The 16,591-nt window shown below is 36.8% G+C and overlaps 1 protein-coding gene across 3 annotated transcripts in view; it reads left to right on the top strand.

The window, feature by feature from the left end:
• aux (cyclin-G-associated kinase) overlaps nucleotides 1-15,106 on the top strand; it is a 154,052-nt gene extending 138,946 nt beyond the window's left edge. For 2 of the 3 annotated variants that reach the window (XM_067760540.1, XM_067760541.1), the window contains exon 10: nucleotides 10,019-15,106. In XM_067760540.1, coding sequence (XP_067616641.1) covers nucleotides 10,019-10,126 — 108 coding nt within the window. In that variant the 3' untranslated portion in view covers nucleotides 10,127-15,106. The remainder of the gene's footprint in view (nucleotides 1-10,018) is intronic. The other variant, XM_067760539.1, reaches the window with a different exon arrangement.
• Nucleotides 15,107-16,591: the final 1,485 nt, after the last annotated feature.

Below are 16,591 nucleotides of genomic sequence, written 5' to 3'. Positions count from 1 at the left end.
TACCTGACATCTTAGCTGCGCAAGCTTTTTGTTCCATCAAGGCACATCACGTTGTGTACGTATCTTTCCTTGGGGGCAACTCTCATTGAAAGCTGTTTTAATGTCTGAGTGGAGCTGTTCAGCTTCCTTCTCAAGCTCCTGCCCGGTGGTTATAGGTCGCTGTAAGCTGTTACCAGCTTCCTCAATAATTAAACGGAAAAGCTCCCAGTTCGTTTTCCTGGGATTTCTAAAAGCTGGCATGTGTTCCGGAAAGTGACCAATGTCGAATACAATGTGTTTGTGGTCCAACATTGATTCCTCTCCTGAAACATGCCAGTTAGTGACGGTTCTGGCCATATTATGGCTGCACAGAGTAAGATCTAAAACTTCCCCTCTATAATCATTTACAAAGGTGGGTTCATTGCCCCGATTGATAATGCTTATATTATTACTATTGATAAACTCAAGGAGGTACTCACCCCTGTTGATGTTCGTACTACCCCATGTTGTATGATGTGAATTTGCGTCACAGCAGAGGATCCATGGTGTGCCACTCTGCTGACAGTATTTGATGAGGGTTATTGTTTCGGTTGTTGGGGCCGTTTCTTCCTCCCCCGGAAAGTAGGCAGAGGCCAAGATTGCCTCTTGTTCGCCTCTTGGGGTTGGAATTTTAGCCCAAACTGCTACGAGATCAGCCGTCATAAGCTCTAAAAGTGGAAGAAACATTAGTTTGTTGCTTAAAATCGTCGCCGCTCTTGGGCTAGAACTGGTGGCATAAATTAACTTACCATCAGTACTGTTCAGGCCTTTTACGGCACCGTGTTGAATCCAGGGCTCCTGGATGAAGGCTATTCCCAGACCTTCTTCTGCAAATTGTTAATTAGGACGTCTGAGGCTGCCTTGGCACCTGAAGGCATTTCAGACGTATTTGCTTTTGGGCTTTGAGAGGGAGGGCAGACACTATTTATGGTCTTTGCGGCCACGTGTAGCCACCTTCCTTGCCCTATTGTTAAGCGACATTACGGCTTCTTCAGCCGTTCGTCTTCGTCCTTTTTTTGTCCCCTTTCCTGACATTGGGGCTCCTACGAGGTGGTTGCCTTGTTGCCGGGTTTCGGGGGAAAGGCTAGCGGACTGTCGCTGCCTCGTTTGGCCTCTGTGGGCCAACACTAGACCCAGAAGGCCTAGGCTGTTCTTGAGAAGGTTTTTGGGGGGTGCCCGATTGACTCGGCAAATCCTGCTGTTCAGTAGGTAAATGCCTACTAGATACCTTCTGGTTCTTTGAACAGCACGGTTTGTCATCGTCAACCATATCATCGCCCCACCCCCACACCCCCTCCCACCCTTATTGTCACTGCCGCTGGTACTTATATTTACCAGGGGCAGGGATGGCTTGTTTTTGGGCCATAACTTGACCCTGTCAAACCCACAGAAAATCAAGTAGTTGCGTTGCTTTAATAGCTCCGCAGACAACGGATCGACGGCTATAGTAACTTCCTCCGCCATGGACTTTCGAATCCGGTTGAGGATTCTCCAGTTCCTGGTACTCAAGCCGACATTTTGGGCCTCAGCTAACCTCAAGATGTCGTCGTTTGAGGGGCATTCCTCTTCCTTAAAGTACCCCACGAGAATGATGCGACATGGTATATCCGCAGCAGATACCACCTTCAGCTTGGCATCTTGCCATGGAGTGAGCTTTGGGGCGATAGCCCTTAGCCACTCCGCGGTGGTTGCATCCCTGCAGGTGATAGAAAGCCAGCCTGGGCGAGGTGTGTAACCGCTAAAGGTGGGCTTTATAGCACCATCTTTTTGGCTCATCACCTCTCCCAGGATGGCCTTCTGTATGTCCTTCAGTTCCCCTGAAGACCAGACCGTGGCTGGATAGTCGGGAGGTATAATGCCCAGCCTTACCCCACTCAGGACATCCCTGAAAGTTGCCCACTGCTTGGCTGTTGCATCACGATGGGAAGGCATGGTTGCCTCGACATTTGATGCACAGCTTTCCACAGGTTTTGACAATATATTTGCATTGCCAGCTGTGGGCAGCGACATCTTTTTGGGCTCTCTCTCTGGTGGAGTCGAGCTATCTGAGCGGCCTCTCTTGGCTGACCCCTCACCACGGACGAATCCCAAGGGTTCTTTGGCAAGTCCCCTGGCTTCATTTTAGCTAATCCCCCTGGCCAATAATCGCTTGAGACGTTTTCGAGCGGCACCACTTAGCCGATCTCGCTCTGTATTCCGGCCAGGCTGATCGCTTTTTGCCGGATAGGCAAGGAGCCTCTCTTCATCCTCCGGCGAGACTGTGGATTGTGACTCTACCCGATTTGCATCCTGCAGAGTCCTCACATCTGCCATCTCCACGTCATGCAGGGGACTATTCGGCCCGGCAAGTCTGTGGCGACAGCTGACTCGGCTTGCACCGAAAGGTCGCAATCGACCTGATCTATTGGGAGGTGTTCAGCTCCATTTTGGTTGTTTTTTATATTATATTTATCCATAAAAATACCCACGATTATGGGGGAAGGTAGGTCAGCTGGCCCCCAATATCCCAGCAAGACTAATTACAGCCAGAGGGTGTCAGGTATCTGGAGACCACCGTTATAAGACACACTAACGTAGTGCCATTCATCCCATGAGCACGGTTCGGATGACACTCGGATTACGGGTTTTATCGAGTTGTCCTCTCTAGATCCGCCATATTTGTTAGCAAAGCTTGGGCACCTTATTCAGGATGTGACTCTTCGCCACGTATGGCCGCTCTTGAACTAAAAATAGCACCTGTTTATAGGAAAACTTGGCCCAGGGGAAACGGAGTGCGGATGGGAGATGGGAGAAGGGAAATCTGGTTGAAGGGAGGAGAAACGGGTCGCCGCTCGCATTCGCCGCCGAAGCGTTACGAGGTGTCACCGCGAGGAGGCTCCACCCCAATGTGGGGGGAGGGTGCAAGCACCTACGAGTCGACGTTTTGGGATGACGCCGGTGTGTGCAAGGCGAGACATCCCCATCAAAGACAACTGTATACATATATAATTAATATATCAAATATTGTATACCCCCTTAAGATAATTATATAGATATACCGAATTTAAAGTTTTGCTTCAGTTCTACTCCGACTTTTATTCCCATTTTCACTTCCATCCTAACTCCAACTTTCACTCCTTATACCTCTTCCACCTAAAGAATCTCATATACAGAAAATATATGCCAAATCAAAAATAGCGAGTTTAAAATTTTTGATTCTCTCCCACTTATTCCTACCTCCACTTTCACTCTTGCTCGTCCCAGTTTGAATTTCACTTCTACTCCCTCCACCTATATCACTTATTTGTTTTTTTTTTTTTTTATTTGGAATTTCTATATCAAATATTGGACACCTGCTTCAAATAATACAGGGATAAAGCGAATTTAAATATCTGAGTACTTTGAACACTCATAAGTCACACACAGACATTCATTTTTATTTATAATAGGGAAAGTTTATTTTATTGATTTATCCAGCAGCTAAAATTATAATATAGCCATAGCAGCAAGGGCCATAGGCTAATAATAGCGAAAATACTCGGTTGTTATATAATTTTTCGGTCAATTTATTCATAGTATTAACTAGAGTTTTGTGTTAGGCTATTTTGACCATTTGGCGTTTGATGCAAATAAAAACAACTTATTTCATCTTTCAACCCGACGTTTCGCTAGTCTCTCTAGCTTTTTCAAGGGTGATCTCTGTATTTAATAACAAAAGCAAAAAACAATACATTAATGTGAGAAACATGACATTCAAACATTATTGATCACAATATTACATACAAACAAATATCACAAACAAGAGGCATAAAACCCTGAATAATTTTATTTTATAACACATAAAACATTATATATAGCACTCACATAATTGGACTATTTTAATTTTTGTTAAAACCTTAAAACTAATTCCGGTACCATTTCATAGTGGTATCATTGTCATACTAATTTGTTTATTGTTAGAGACAGAGGGTGTAGGCGGCAGCAACGTCATCTGTATCTTCCTTTTTGTTTATAGTTTTGTCTCTCCTTTGCAATATTCTCAGGCTTTCCAATGTGTACCTGGCTTTTCCTCGTTTGTATTTGTCTTATTATTTTTGTGTTGATTAGATCAGCTGCGTGCCCAGTTTGTGTGGTATGTTGACATAATGCTGTGCTTTGTTTTTTCTTTCGTATGTCTGCTTCATGTTCTGCAAGCCGAACTCCTAGTGATCGTTTAGTTGTTCCTATGTATACTTTGTTACATTTTCCGTTTTCGCTGCCTTTACATGTTATTTCATATATTACGTTGTTTTGTTGGAGCTTTTCAATTCGGCTTTTTGTTTTTGTAAATATCGTCGCTAATGTATGGTTTGATTTGTAGGCAAGTGCAATATTGTGTTTGTTGTTGGTTAGTGTTTTGCTGAAATTATCCGTGAGCTTCGGTATATATGTTATGTTAAAGTATTGTTTCGGTTCTTTTTCTTTTTGTATTGTTGTTTTATTTCGTTCGTTTTTTATTTCCATTATTTTGGTATCGACTTTGTTGTTGTTGTTGTTGTAGCGATAAGGTTGCTCCCCGAAGGCTTTGGGGAGTGTTATCGATGTGATGGTCCTTTGCCGGATACAGATCCGGTACGCTCCGTTACCACAGCACCATTAAGGTGCTAGCCCGACATTTCTTTGCAAAACACACGTGTGTATTTTATAACACCGTGGTATCGTGCGATCATCTGCTATGCTCAAAACAGATATAAATGACACATATTCATACCCATATTTGTATGTGGGCGTAGCAACCCACACTTCCAAAATTCCATGCAGATTAATATGCTCAACCCATATACTTTTATAGCACGTTTTTTTTTTTGTTTTCACACTTTGACTATAAAAAAATTCATTGCACTCCCATATGCCCTCACACATAAACTCGATTTATATGAAAGTGCCTGAATTTCATATGAAAGTGCTAAGAAAAAGCACTTCCATATGAAGCCTACGCCCCTCATTGTGAATTCATACAAGTGCAAAATCTTTCATTCCTCCATTGCCATACCTACCTGTCCAATAATTGCTGACAAGGAGAACGGCTGTCGCGAATGTCCAGAGAATGGAAGAAAGGTTTGTTTTTTATTGTGCTCGCGGTTAAAGAATTGAAGTGTCCTGAATTGCTCATTTGTGTTTCAAACCAACTTTTGTTTCAAATGTATCCACAGAAAATGAGACCACAAATTAATATTAATTTTTAAAATGTTGTTAATATATTGTAACGAATTTGCTGCAAATCCTCTTATTTGCCCCTTTTGCTAGGTTCGTATCGCTAAACTGTTGAATAAATAACTCCAATATTGAATAATGGAAAAATGGCCTTTATTAAAATGCTTCACAATAACACTCAAACTGTGCAACGAATAGCTTAATAACCAAACTGATAGCTCAAATGAAACTCCACTAATCAAAATAATACTGGTATTGCTCGCTAGATATCTTCTTAGTCGTAATTGCTGATCAACTCAAATCAAACTGAATTACTTCTTACTCGCCTGCACTGCTTTTATAGTTTACGCTGCATACTTCTAGGCTCTTCGATTTCCAGAAGTTACTAGTTGTTTCGGCTACAAAATCGCCAGCCACAACTACGTGCACAAATTATTGCCCTCTCTTGTGACCACTGAGATAAGATATATGCATGTGTTTGTGCATTGCCGCTCCGCTGCTCGTATACGTACATATGTGTAGACGCAATTATTTATTCGTTTATGTAGATACATAAAGATTGAATTATTGATGTGAATGTTTGTAGTTAACAGTCTCTCGCGCGCACATAGCCGTATAAATAAATGCATCTGTGTGTGACATCTCTCTGGGCTGCCTTATATATGTGTATACTTGATTTGATTATTAACGTAAATACTGCTTGGCATGGCCTTAGCATCGCCTTAGTGATGGGATAACTTAGGGGTGGTAATATCCGTGACAATATGTATATGTATATTTGTATTTTATGCATATGCGTGTGTATGTGTGAGTAAGAAGTTCGGCTGATGACTACATGTGTGTGTGCGTGAGATATCTCTTCACTTCGAGCTGTTGGCTATGTGTGTGCATGTACTTCTCGTCGCCTTCCATGTATGTGTGTAAATGATGATTAAATTGGTGTGTTCAAGATTGGCAGCTTGCTTTTTTGTTGTTGTGCCTTTATTTACTAACAACATAGTGATGATAAAATTCGCCACAATATGAACAGCCAGCTAAGCAAACATTTTAAAATATGTAAATAACGCAATGTACCAGTCGTCTTAAAAATTTTTTGGAAGACACTATTGAGCAAATGATTTAAGAAATCGAACATCGATTTAACAGGTGATCCAGACTGTTTACAATTGTGAACTTTTTTTTAAACATTCGCCACTTCTATGAGTTCACAATGAGTATGATATTCAAATTTTAACACTAAAAAATTTTCAGAAATATTGTAGCACAGAGAAACATTTTAATTCAAAATTTATTCATTAAAACTCTAAACATTAAAATAAATTTTTTTGTTTTCAATTTAAAAAAGTTTCAGTGTACATACAATTTTGTATATGTATTGTGATTTGCACTTCAATATAAAAATTTTTTAACAACCCTGATATAGGGTAAAAAAATATTTAAATATTTAATAAAAAAACTTTTTTCCGAAACCCTCTCAACATAACCTTTAAATTTAGGGGCGGACATTAGGAACTTTTTTTCGCCCCAGTCTAGGATACATATACTCAATTATCAATAGTTTTAAGCAACAAAATGAAATTTCTATTGGCTGTAGACGTAGCACCGCCCACTTTTTTTAAATTTTATGTAGCTAGAAAAATAACGGGAGACCACTCATACTCCGCAAATTTTGTGAAGATCGAATGGTATCAAAAAGTTTCATACATTTTGTTTTATTTTTATAAAAGCGGTATTCATGTATAAATTGCCATTGCATCGTGAAGCGTCAAAATTTTGTGCCTACAACTATTTTCATGCTCAAAAAAATGCAAACTGTTTCTTGTATGTTTGCTTTTGATCTGCGTACAGCGCTTAATAATAACAATATGTAAGCTTTCGATTTCAAAGTATTTTCCAAAGTATGTATGTATTCTGTTTTTAAATACTTTTTGTATTTTTTATTTGGTTCTTTTTTCATCATTGGGTGTGTACATTTCATACTTATATAATTTTAATAAAACAATGTAATAATTATAATGTAAATAAATGTTATGTTTAAAGACACAGAGTGAAAATTTCTGAAAGTGATCACCGAAAAACGTCATAATTTATTTTTGAGCAACAAAGATATTATTTGATAGCTGTCGATAATACAAACAAATGCTCGTCCTCGATGTTTCCAAAAATACTGTATCCTTTATTATCGCCATTTGAATTTTCTTTGTCCTTTTTCTTAAGATTTTTTAAGAATTAATGAGCTTAACACCGATAAATGATAATTGTTATTCAATTATTATTTTGGTTTTGTTGGGAAAAACTGAAAAGAAGGAAATATTTACTGGCAATAAAACCAAAATAATAATTGAATAACAATTATCATTTATCGGTGTTAAGCTCATTAATTCTTAAAAAATCTTAAGTAAAATTGAACACACCATTAAACATACACACATTGTCCTTTTGCTTTTAAAGTTGAATAGCAGCCGATAGGCTCCACCGATTTTGACAGTGCGGTAAAAGTTTACACCTTTTTCAGTTTAAGTTCAGAAAATTACAATTCAAGTTCAGAAATGTCATTTTAAATTCAGAAATTTCCAATTCAAGTTCAGAAAATTACAATTCAAGTTCAGAAAATTTGTCGGGTATTTTTTTTTTATCCAATGGAAATAAAGGTATGTAAGTTGGTATCTATGTGTTAAGGAAGCATTGGATATCTTAACTCGTTTAAATCAAATTTGCGAGATAGCGAAGAAAAAAACTCTCGCTCATAAGAAGCAATTGCAATGCCATCCAGCTATATTCTTAGCGTCACAACCATTGATGTGCACTGAGTATGATATCAGTGGGGACGAGGATATGACCACTTAAACAGTCAACGGAGCGTCCACACTCCCGGAAGTAACGTATAGGTACTGTCTGCATAGATCTTGGCGCCATATGTCAAAATATCTCAACTTATCCGCCATCATCATCATTCATCATGAATTGGAACTTAATCGCGATTTTGGCAGTTTCGTAACAAATCATGCCAGCTTTCCCTGTTTCACGATAACTGACGGCGATTGGTCACAATAAGAGGTCAAGTCTTCCTCCACCTTCGCAACTCTGTGGAGGTCTCTCCCTTCCACCGCTTCCAAACTGTTGTTTCGACTGAAGTACTTTCTTGGCCGTAGCGTCATCATGCACTTGTTGGAAAGAATTATCCATGCTTTCTTCAGCCGTAGTATTTGCAAACGATCCTCTAAAGTTTGCATTTCTGATTTAATATCTTTATTTGCGTGTTCTTCGGTCACGCTATTATCTCCGTTATTTGCTTCTAACGGCATGTCGTTGTTGTTTGTATGTATCTGCGCGTCGTTTTTCCCGTATAATGGCACATCACCGTTATGTACACGCTGACCACTTTCCTCGTCTGGAGTTTTTGATCGGGATGCTAAGTTTGCGTGTGCCTCCTCCCCGTTCATATTTTGGGCCGATTGATTTGTTCCCACAATGTTATGTAAGAGGGATCTAACCTCCTCTTCCGTTGCCGATCTGCGCACTATGATGTCCGTGTTGCCGACCGCTTCCACAATTTTTTTCACGCGCGCTGTTTTCCATTAAGATTGATACCGTAATCGTTTAGATGTACGGAAGATTTTAGTGGAAGATATCCGGAAGTACTTAATGCGTTTCACTTTAATTATTTAAATAAATATTTGTTCGGTACCACACCTGACGCTGTAGCAATAAAATACGTCTTTTCACGTTGGTGTATATCAGAGAATTATCTTCTTTTATTCTTTTCTTCCTCTTACCACCGCCACAGTTCACAATAGTACATTAAACTATATTAGGCTATGTTCACATATAGCAATTATACTACAAAAAACAATTTTTTTTTAAGTGCGCGTGGTCGCTAATCCATTCTTAGGTATTCTTCCATACATAATAGGGGTTTTATTTCTGCATAGAAACCGTAGAAAACTGTTGAAAGTTTACCATTTTGCTGTCAAACGTTTTCTACACTTACTTACTTAATTGGCGCTTAACCGTTTAAACGGTTCTACACGCAACAAAATACATTTGTGAAACGTTTTTTAGGGTTTCTACATTTTTTATACTCAAACCTATTATAATTGAATAGAAAATTTTTAATTGGGACAAGAATGTTGACGGCATTGTGAATTCATACAAGTGAAAAATCTTTCTTTTCCTCCATTGCCATACCTACCTGTGAAATAATGGCTGACAGGGAGAATGGCTGTCGCAAATGGCCAGAGAATGGAAGAAATATTTGTTTTTTGCTTTCCGTTATTAAATTCAAGTGTCCATTTGTATTTCAAATTAGCTTTTCTCTTAATTGCGTATAGAGAAAATCAAACTACATATTGATTTTATTTTTCTAAAATCTAGTTATTAGGTAAAATATGAGCAGCTAGTCAAGGAAACATTTTAAAATATGTAAATAATGCAATATACCAGTCGTTTGCAAAAATGTTTGAAAACACTATTTGCAAATGATTAAAGAAATTGAAAGCGATTGAACAGATGATCGAGGCTGTTTACTATTGTGAACATTTTTTTCAAACATTCGCATTGTATGAATTCACAATGGTCGAAACTAAGATTTTAATAAAAAAAATAAAAAATGTTCTATGCATAAAAAATATATTTTATATTTAACGTTTGGCGCTAAATGCAAGATCGAAGCGAAGGGATATTTCTTGTGTAAGTGGTGTGTTATCTGAGTGTTGTATATTTGGTCTGAAAATCGTGGAATATTTTCTACGTTCTTAGACTGAGAGAATTGCCATTATGTCAAAATTTATATTTTTTAAATAAATTCACTTTGTTTCATAAATTACAGCACAATGGCACTGAAAATGAAAGCATAGCAAAATTGATATTTATGGAGTTAAATAACGCATGGACTGACTTTGAAAACGATAGCACACAACAAAGTCTATTTACGTAAAGTGAGTAGTGACCTGTACACCGGCCATCAACAGCTTCTGCCGCTTAGCGAAAAACTTTAAAGCTGTAAAAGTGTAAAGAAATAGTTAATACCTATATAAAAAAAAATATATATATTTACATACATAAGTTCTTTCGTAAGTATATATAATTTTCCTTAAGCTAGTTATTAAATGTCTGGTATTAAAATACAATGGCGCATAGTCATACTTAAAATAAAACTAGTTTCTAAATTTAGTAGCAGCGTTTTGACAGACCAATGATTATATCAAAAAGCTGCAAAAAACTTAAGACCATATTTTATTTTGACTAGGAATATGCGTTATGAATGTACGTTATTTAAATATGAACGTCTAGCTATAAGTTTGGAGTAATTACATTATATACATATACATATACCAACGGTATTCACATATGTTTAATATGAGATTATAATTCTAAAGAAAATGATAGCCAATTTATGTAATTGAATTACTATTTTTTTACAAATGGTCTGATCTATTTACTTAATTGCTCATTTAAGAAGATGCCTTAAATAGTTACTATTTTTTTTAATTAATCTTATTGCGTACATATAACGATTTTTGAAATCCAAATAATATTATTGATTCTTCATTAATTATATACAAATGCCATCTTTTCTAATTTTTCTTATTGGTATTTTGTGATAGGGTACAAACTATAGATGCGCGCTTGATCTAATTTTGAAATGAGATTGTTTTATTAATGCAGTTACGCTCATATAATAAACAAGTTTAAAGAAATAATTATAATAATTCTAAAATATTGTAAATCATTTCCATCAATGTGGAAAAAACTTATTTTAAAATGGTGAAATGTAAAGGAATCAGTACCGAGTACTGAAAATCGATGTGTAATCATATAGGTGTACGTCTAGAAAACTAATGTTTTTAAATTAATTAGAGTCCGCCCTGGGGTTGAAGTTAATTACCGGATTGTTATCGTCGAGTTATTGGATTCTTAGCGGCTTGCTATCGACGGTTTACAGATGTGTCAATGGGTCGTCAACAAATGGGCAACACTTGGATAAGAAATCCATAAATTTTCGATATCAAATCAACAAGTTTTTCATAACAAATCGATATATTTTCGATTGCAAATCGATAACATTTCGATAGCTGTTCTATCGAAAACAAAACTAACTTTTTTATAACATATCGATAACTTTAGGTGAAATAATCAATAAATTTTCTATCATAAATCGATAACGTATCGACTATTTTCTTATAATATATAGTTTCTCAAAAATAATCGATAATTTTGTGCGAGATAAATATTGCTGTATACAAACGATAATTTTTTTATAATATGTACATTGATAAATAATCTTTTGATAACATGCCGTTAACATATCGGCCACAAATCCACTTTCCGACAATATTTTTAAAACAGCGATAGCAAACCGATAACTTCTTTTAACATATCGATAACTTCTATAAATAATCGATAACATTCCGATAATATATTGATACCTTTTTTATAACAAATCAATAACTTTTTGATAACACATCGATAACAAATCGGTTACTTTTCGACAACAAATTAACAACTTTTTGATAACATCGATACTCTTTCTATAAGTGATCGATAACAAATCGATTACTTTTCGCTAACAAATCGATAACCCGTCGATAAGAAATCGGTAACTCATTGATAACCTTTGTTATTGATGGCAAATGCATAACACTCTATAACATACCAAGAACTCGTCTATACATCATCGATAATACACCTTTAACAAACTGATAGTTCGTCGATAAGAAATGAATAACACGCCCATGAACCACCGATAACACGCCATCCGCCTTCGGCTTTGAATTCTTATCTTTCCTTTCCTCCTTCTCAATTATTTTCCTTGCCTGTATTTGCTGTCTTCTTTGGCTTATATCAACTCTGTATCAAAGTACATGATAGTGACTACACTTTCGCTTACATTCTGTATTACTCCTTACATTTTACACCTTATGCTTACAATCAGGAGCAAAAATGTTTACACATCAAAAAAAGCTCTTAACTTTTTTGAATTTTAAATTAGAGCTACGTAAATTTACACTAAATTATGGAATATTAATTTCGGCCTACGTACAGCTACGTGAAAAATAGCAGAAAAAATTATTTGCAAATGTTATTAGTTGCCTTCTTTTTTATTTTTTATTTACAAATTAAACTTTCATGAAATGTACAACGAAAGGTATAATAAAAACAAGTTTCGAAAACGTACTCCAAAAATTTTGAAATCAATTTTTTTAGATGTTCATGAAAATTTCCAATTTTTTTATTTAGAATTGAGAAACCTTTTTATATTTTCTCGAAATTTGTATTGATTTTGAATTTTTTTTCCGAACAAGAAACTAGATACTCAAAAAATTTTCCCAACATTTAGAAAAGTTTTCCCCATTTTAGAAATTTCTCGAAAATGTTGTCGAAATTAGTTTACAAATTTTTTTATACAATTCTTAAGTTTGGCTTTTAATTCATTGCAAAAACTATTAAATTATTAATTTGTTATATTCTTTTTTATTTACTTACTTAATTAACGATTAAACGGTTTTGGGCGGCCAACAAGTCGAGCATAATCTTCGTTTGCCGTGAAAGGACTTAATTTTTCAAATGCTTCCAAAGTAGCATTCATTGGACAGAATGATTCTTCACTGCATGTCAATGCAGACGTTGTTATTTCTGTTAAGCCTGTTCCCAAAAAAACGAAGTTACGGTTAAATTTTGCAGCTTGTATTATTTTCTCCAGAACCAAACTAAAGAAATCTCACGACAGGTGAGGTGGATGGAGGGCAACCTGTGTGAAACCTTGTTTAGTTATTTTGCACAGCCGTGTAACTTTTGCGGGGAAACCAAATTCAGGCATAGCGGCATATAGGTAGATCTTTTTTGTGCTGTCGAAGGTGACGTTAAAATCAACGAAAGGAAGATGTCTGCCAATTCTTTTTTCGATGAGTGTTTTCAAGATTAAGCGTATAGTGAAAATCTGGTCGTTGGTAGATTTACTAGGTCTGAAGCCACTTTGATAAGGTCCAATCAGCCGATCGACGGCGGGCTTAAATCTTTCGCACAATACGCCTGGGAGGCCTTTATAAGCGATACTAAGAAGGCTGATAATTTCATCATCATCATCGATGGCGGGCTCGGTAAAATTTGTGGTCTAGGCGCGCAAAGGAGATTTAGACCCATCTAGCGGCAATTATTGCAGAGATTAAATAACTCGCTACAAAACGAACTGTACTTAAAAGCGGAGACACGAACCTGCTCCGGTGTTATCAACATCAAATATCTAAGTGGTTTGTAGATACTAAAACGGCAACATATTTGCATGTTTTTTTTAATTTTTTTTTGAACTATATGTATTATATTATTTCCTGTAAAGTCGTCTAGGTTCTCTTTTCAACACGGGGCAGCGTTCATACACTCTATTTGTTGCGTTCGTTTTTAACGAAGCCCTGTAGGCAGCGTCCTTTTTTTCGGTTGCATGTTGTTGTTGTTGTTGTATTAACGATAAATACACCCCCGACGGTTTTGGGTAGTGTTATCGATGTTGATAGTCCTTCGCCGGATATAGATCCGGTGCGTTCCGGTAACAAAGCACCATTAAGGTACTAGCCCGACCATTTCGGGAACGATTAATATGACCACATTAAACTTTCTAGGCCATACCGCCCCATCCCCTAGTTCCATGAAGACCTTGGGGTCGCCAGAGCCTCACCTGCTAAATATGTTTATGATACATTCATATTTGTAACTGGATTCCCCTCCCGTAGGTGAGGTTGACAATTTGGTTGCGGAAGCTTTGAAGCTAAAAGACATTGTATTGCGCTTATCACCTTCTAGAATCCTCGGTTGCATCGCGGCATTCTTCATCGTTAGTTTTTCTTTGGTTGCCATAAGAGTCAAGTTACGAAATCATTAGCTATCTGTAGCGATTACAGCCTTTCGATGTCCATCTTTTCTTATGCTTTTGTCGCACCGAGTCGACTTGAGGTCCTCGAACGGTACGTACATCTAAAGCACTACTCTGGAGGCATGTCGTCCGTCTATTAGAACGATGGCGATCTGGTTACGTGGTTCGATTGGGGGCCTGCCATGTAACCATTATTCAATTTTGTTAGGCATACAAACAAATTTAGTGAATTGTATGAATAAAATTTTTCAAACTAATTTTAAAAACGTTTCCGAAACTGCACACTATAATTGTGTCTGAAAATGTCAAGTCTAAAATGAACGGAAAAAACTAAAAGTAGAAAATAGTTGAGAAATTGTTTTAATGGATTTTGTTGCTATTTTATTGTTGACAGCTGTAGATCTGTTCTATATATACAAACATTTTTAGGATTATGCAATTTGTAATCGTATCCTAAATAAATGAATCTAAGGTTTTATTTTCACATTAAAAATTCGAATCAGTTTAAGTTTGTTTTTAACGCAAATGTGAAATAAATAGAATTTAACACAAAAAGTTAATAAATAAGAATACAATAATTAAAAATACATCTACCTACATCTTAGAAGTAATTGCGTAAGACAGTAGGACGCGTAAGAATGAAAAATAGTGGGGTAGCATTGCTATCGATTTCTTGAAATTCGGCCAGCTCTAGTTTTTTCGTCATCAAATTTTTATCCATCCGTGAACCAGACTGTCGATTATGTCGAAAATTGGTCCGCTATGGTCGAAACCGGTATCAACGGATGTGTGTCACTGCCAGTTATAAGAATCCAGTTGCGAAATTTATCTCTTTGTAACCCTTCAAAAGTTATTTAAAAAACAGGCGAGTACGATGCCAGCAACATTATAACGGATTTCGCATCACCGTTTTTACAATGTTATTAAAACAAAACACTGAAAGAAAAGTTATATAATAAATTTAAATGCCCACTTTACGTAATTTTTTCAGAAAATCAATAAAGAACAATAAATTTGAATAAAATGACCGAAGTCCAATCCAAAACAAGTGGTGAATATCCCGTGTGGCATACATTTTAATAAGCTTTTTCTGTCTGACTCTGCCCACCCCCCCCCCCCCCCCCCCTCTTCACTTTTTCCTAATCCTTTAATCACTCCCTCCTCCGTCTTTTTCGCTTCATCTATCTCCATCTTCGTCTCATTCTATCTCTTTCTCAATCTCCTTCTCTCTTTTCTCTTCTCTCAATTTCTTCTCATTCTTCTGCATCCCTTATTGCCTGTCCCAGAGGGTGGTATGTGGTTTATTCCAGTCCCAGTCCTAGTCCTAATCCCAGTCCCAGTCCGTCTCTGGATAATATATTACTCTGTACTAAAGCACTCATCAACAGCTTTCATTTGTTATCCATATTCTATAAACACATTCTAGGGGTACTCGGGTCCACGTTTCAGCCTATACGTCGATCGCAACCAAACCTATGTAGTAACCACCGCGTGAGGTTTACGCAACTTGTGTGAAAGTTTGAACAAAATCGACCGACACATCTCTTCAAACATCGGCGACCAACTAACACACATTTTAGTCTTTCTTTTTATATATATAGATTTTTATTTGTCACACTTCGCTATAATATTAAAACGAAATGCAGATTTTCGTTGCTTTTGAAATTCGGCTTAAAAATTGCACATGGAACAACTAAAGACTCTCCTGAATTAAAAAAAAATGTCATAGTACCTCTAAATCGCGGGCCCCCTCAGAAACCCCGGGCCCGAGGCTAATCCCCCCCCCCCCCCCCACCTTCTCGGCGGGCCTGGTGATGTGCTATACTTGATATCATTCGCAATAATATTTTTTATTGATAAGCACGTTGTTTAATTAAACACCAACCAATTACACGGAAGTATATCCGCATCACCTGAAAATTTGAGTGCCGGTGCGTATACGTAACATTTTATTATTACGTATAAACAAATAAAAAAAATTTGAAAATAATATTGCGACTATAAACTGAGATATAACCTATCCTATATTTCAAGTTAGATGGACCTACACACGGGGTGCAAAACAAATTCAAAATCGGTTCAGTAGTTTAGGAGTTCATCGGGAACAAGCATAGTGACACGTGATTTTCATATATTAAGATAAAATAAAACAAAATGAAAATAAAGTAAAACGGAAAAGATATTAAACGAAATATGATAAAATATATTAAGCGCAATAAAACCAAATAATTTTGAACAAATAAAAATGAAAATCGTGAAATGAAATAATAATGGAAAAAAAATGAATTAAAATCAAGGCGAATTCAGTACCAGGTGTTGTTATCCCAAAAGCTGATTGCTTCTTCTTGATAATTTTCCATACAACGCCTTGCTCACTGTGGTGTTATCTAAAGCTCCTGAGGTATCAATAAAATCGCAGAGGGTTATATTTTAAGATTCCAAAGCTTTTTAAATTTTTTCCGTGATGTTATGAATAGCCGTATGCGTGGATTTTCTGACTGATAGCCAAATTGAGCCCCACACAGAGGGAGTTTG

The sequence above is a fragment of the Eurosta solidaginis genome, chromosome 1 (genome assembly GCF_040869045.1).
Source record: "Eurosta solidaginis isolate ZX-2024a chromosome 1, ASM4086904v1, whole genome shotgun sequence".
In the NCBI taxonomy this organism is placed as follows: domain Eukaryota; kingdom Metazoa; phylum Arthropoda; class Insecta; order Diptera; family Tephritidae; genus Eurosta; species Eurosta solidaginis.
The sequence above is the reverse complement of the archived record's forward strand: the minus strand, read 5'-3'. Positions and strand labels throughout refer to the sequence as shown.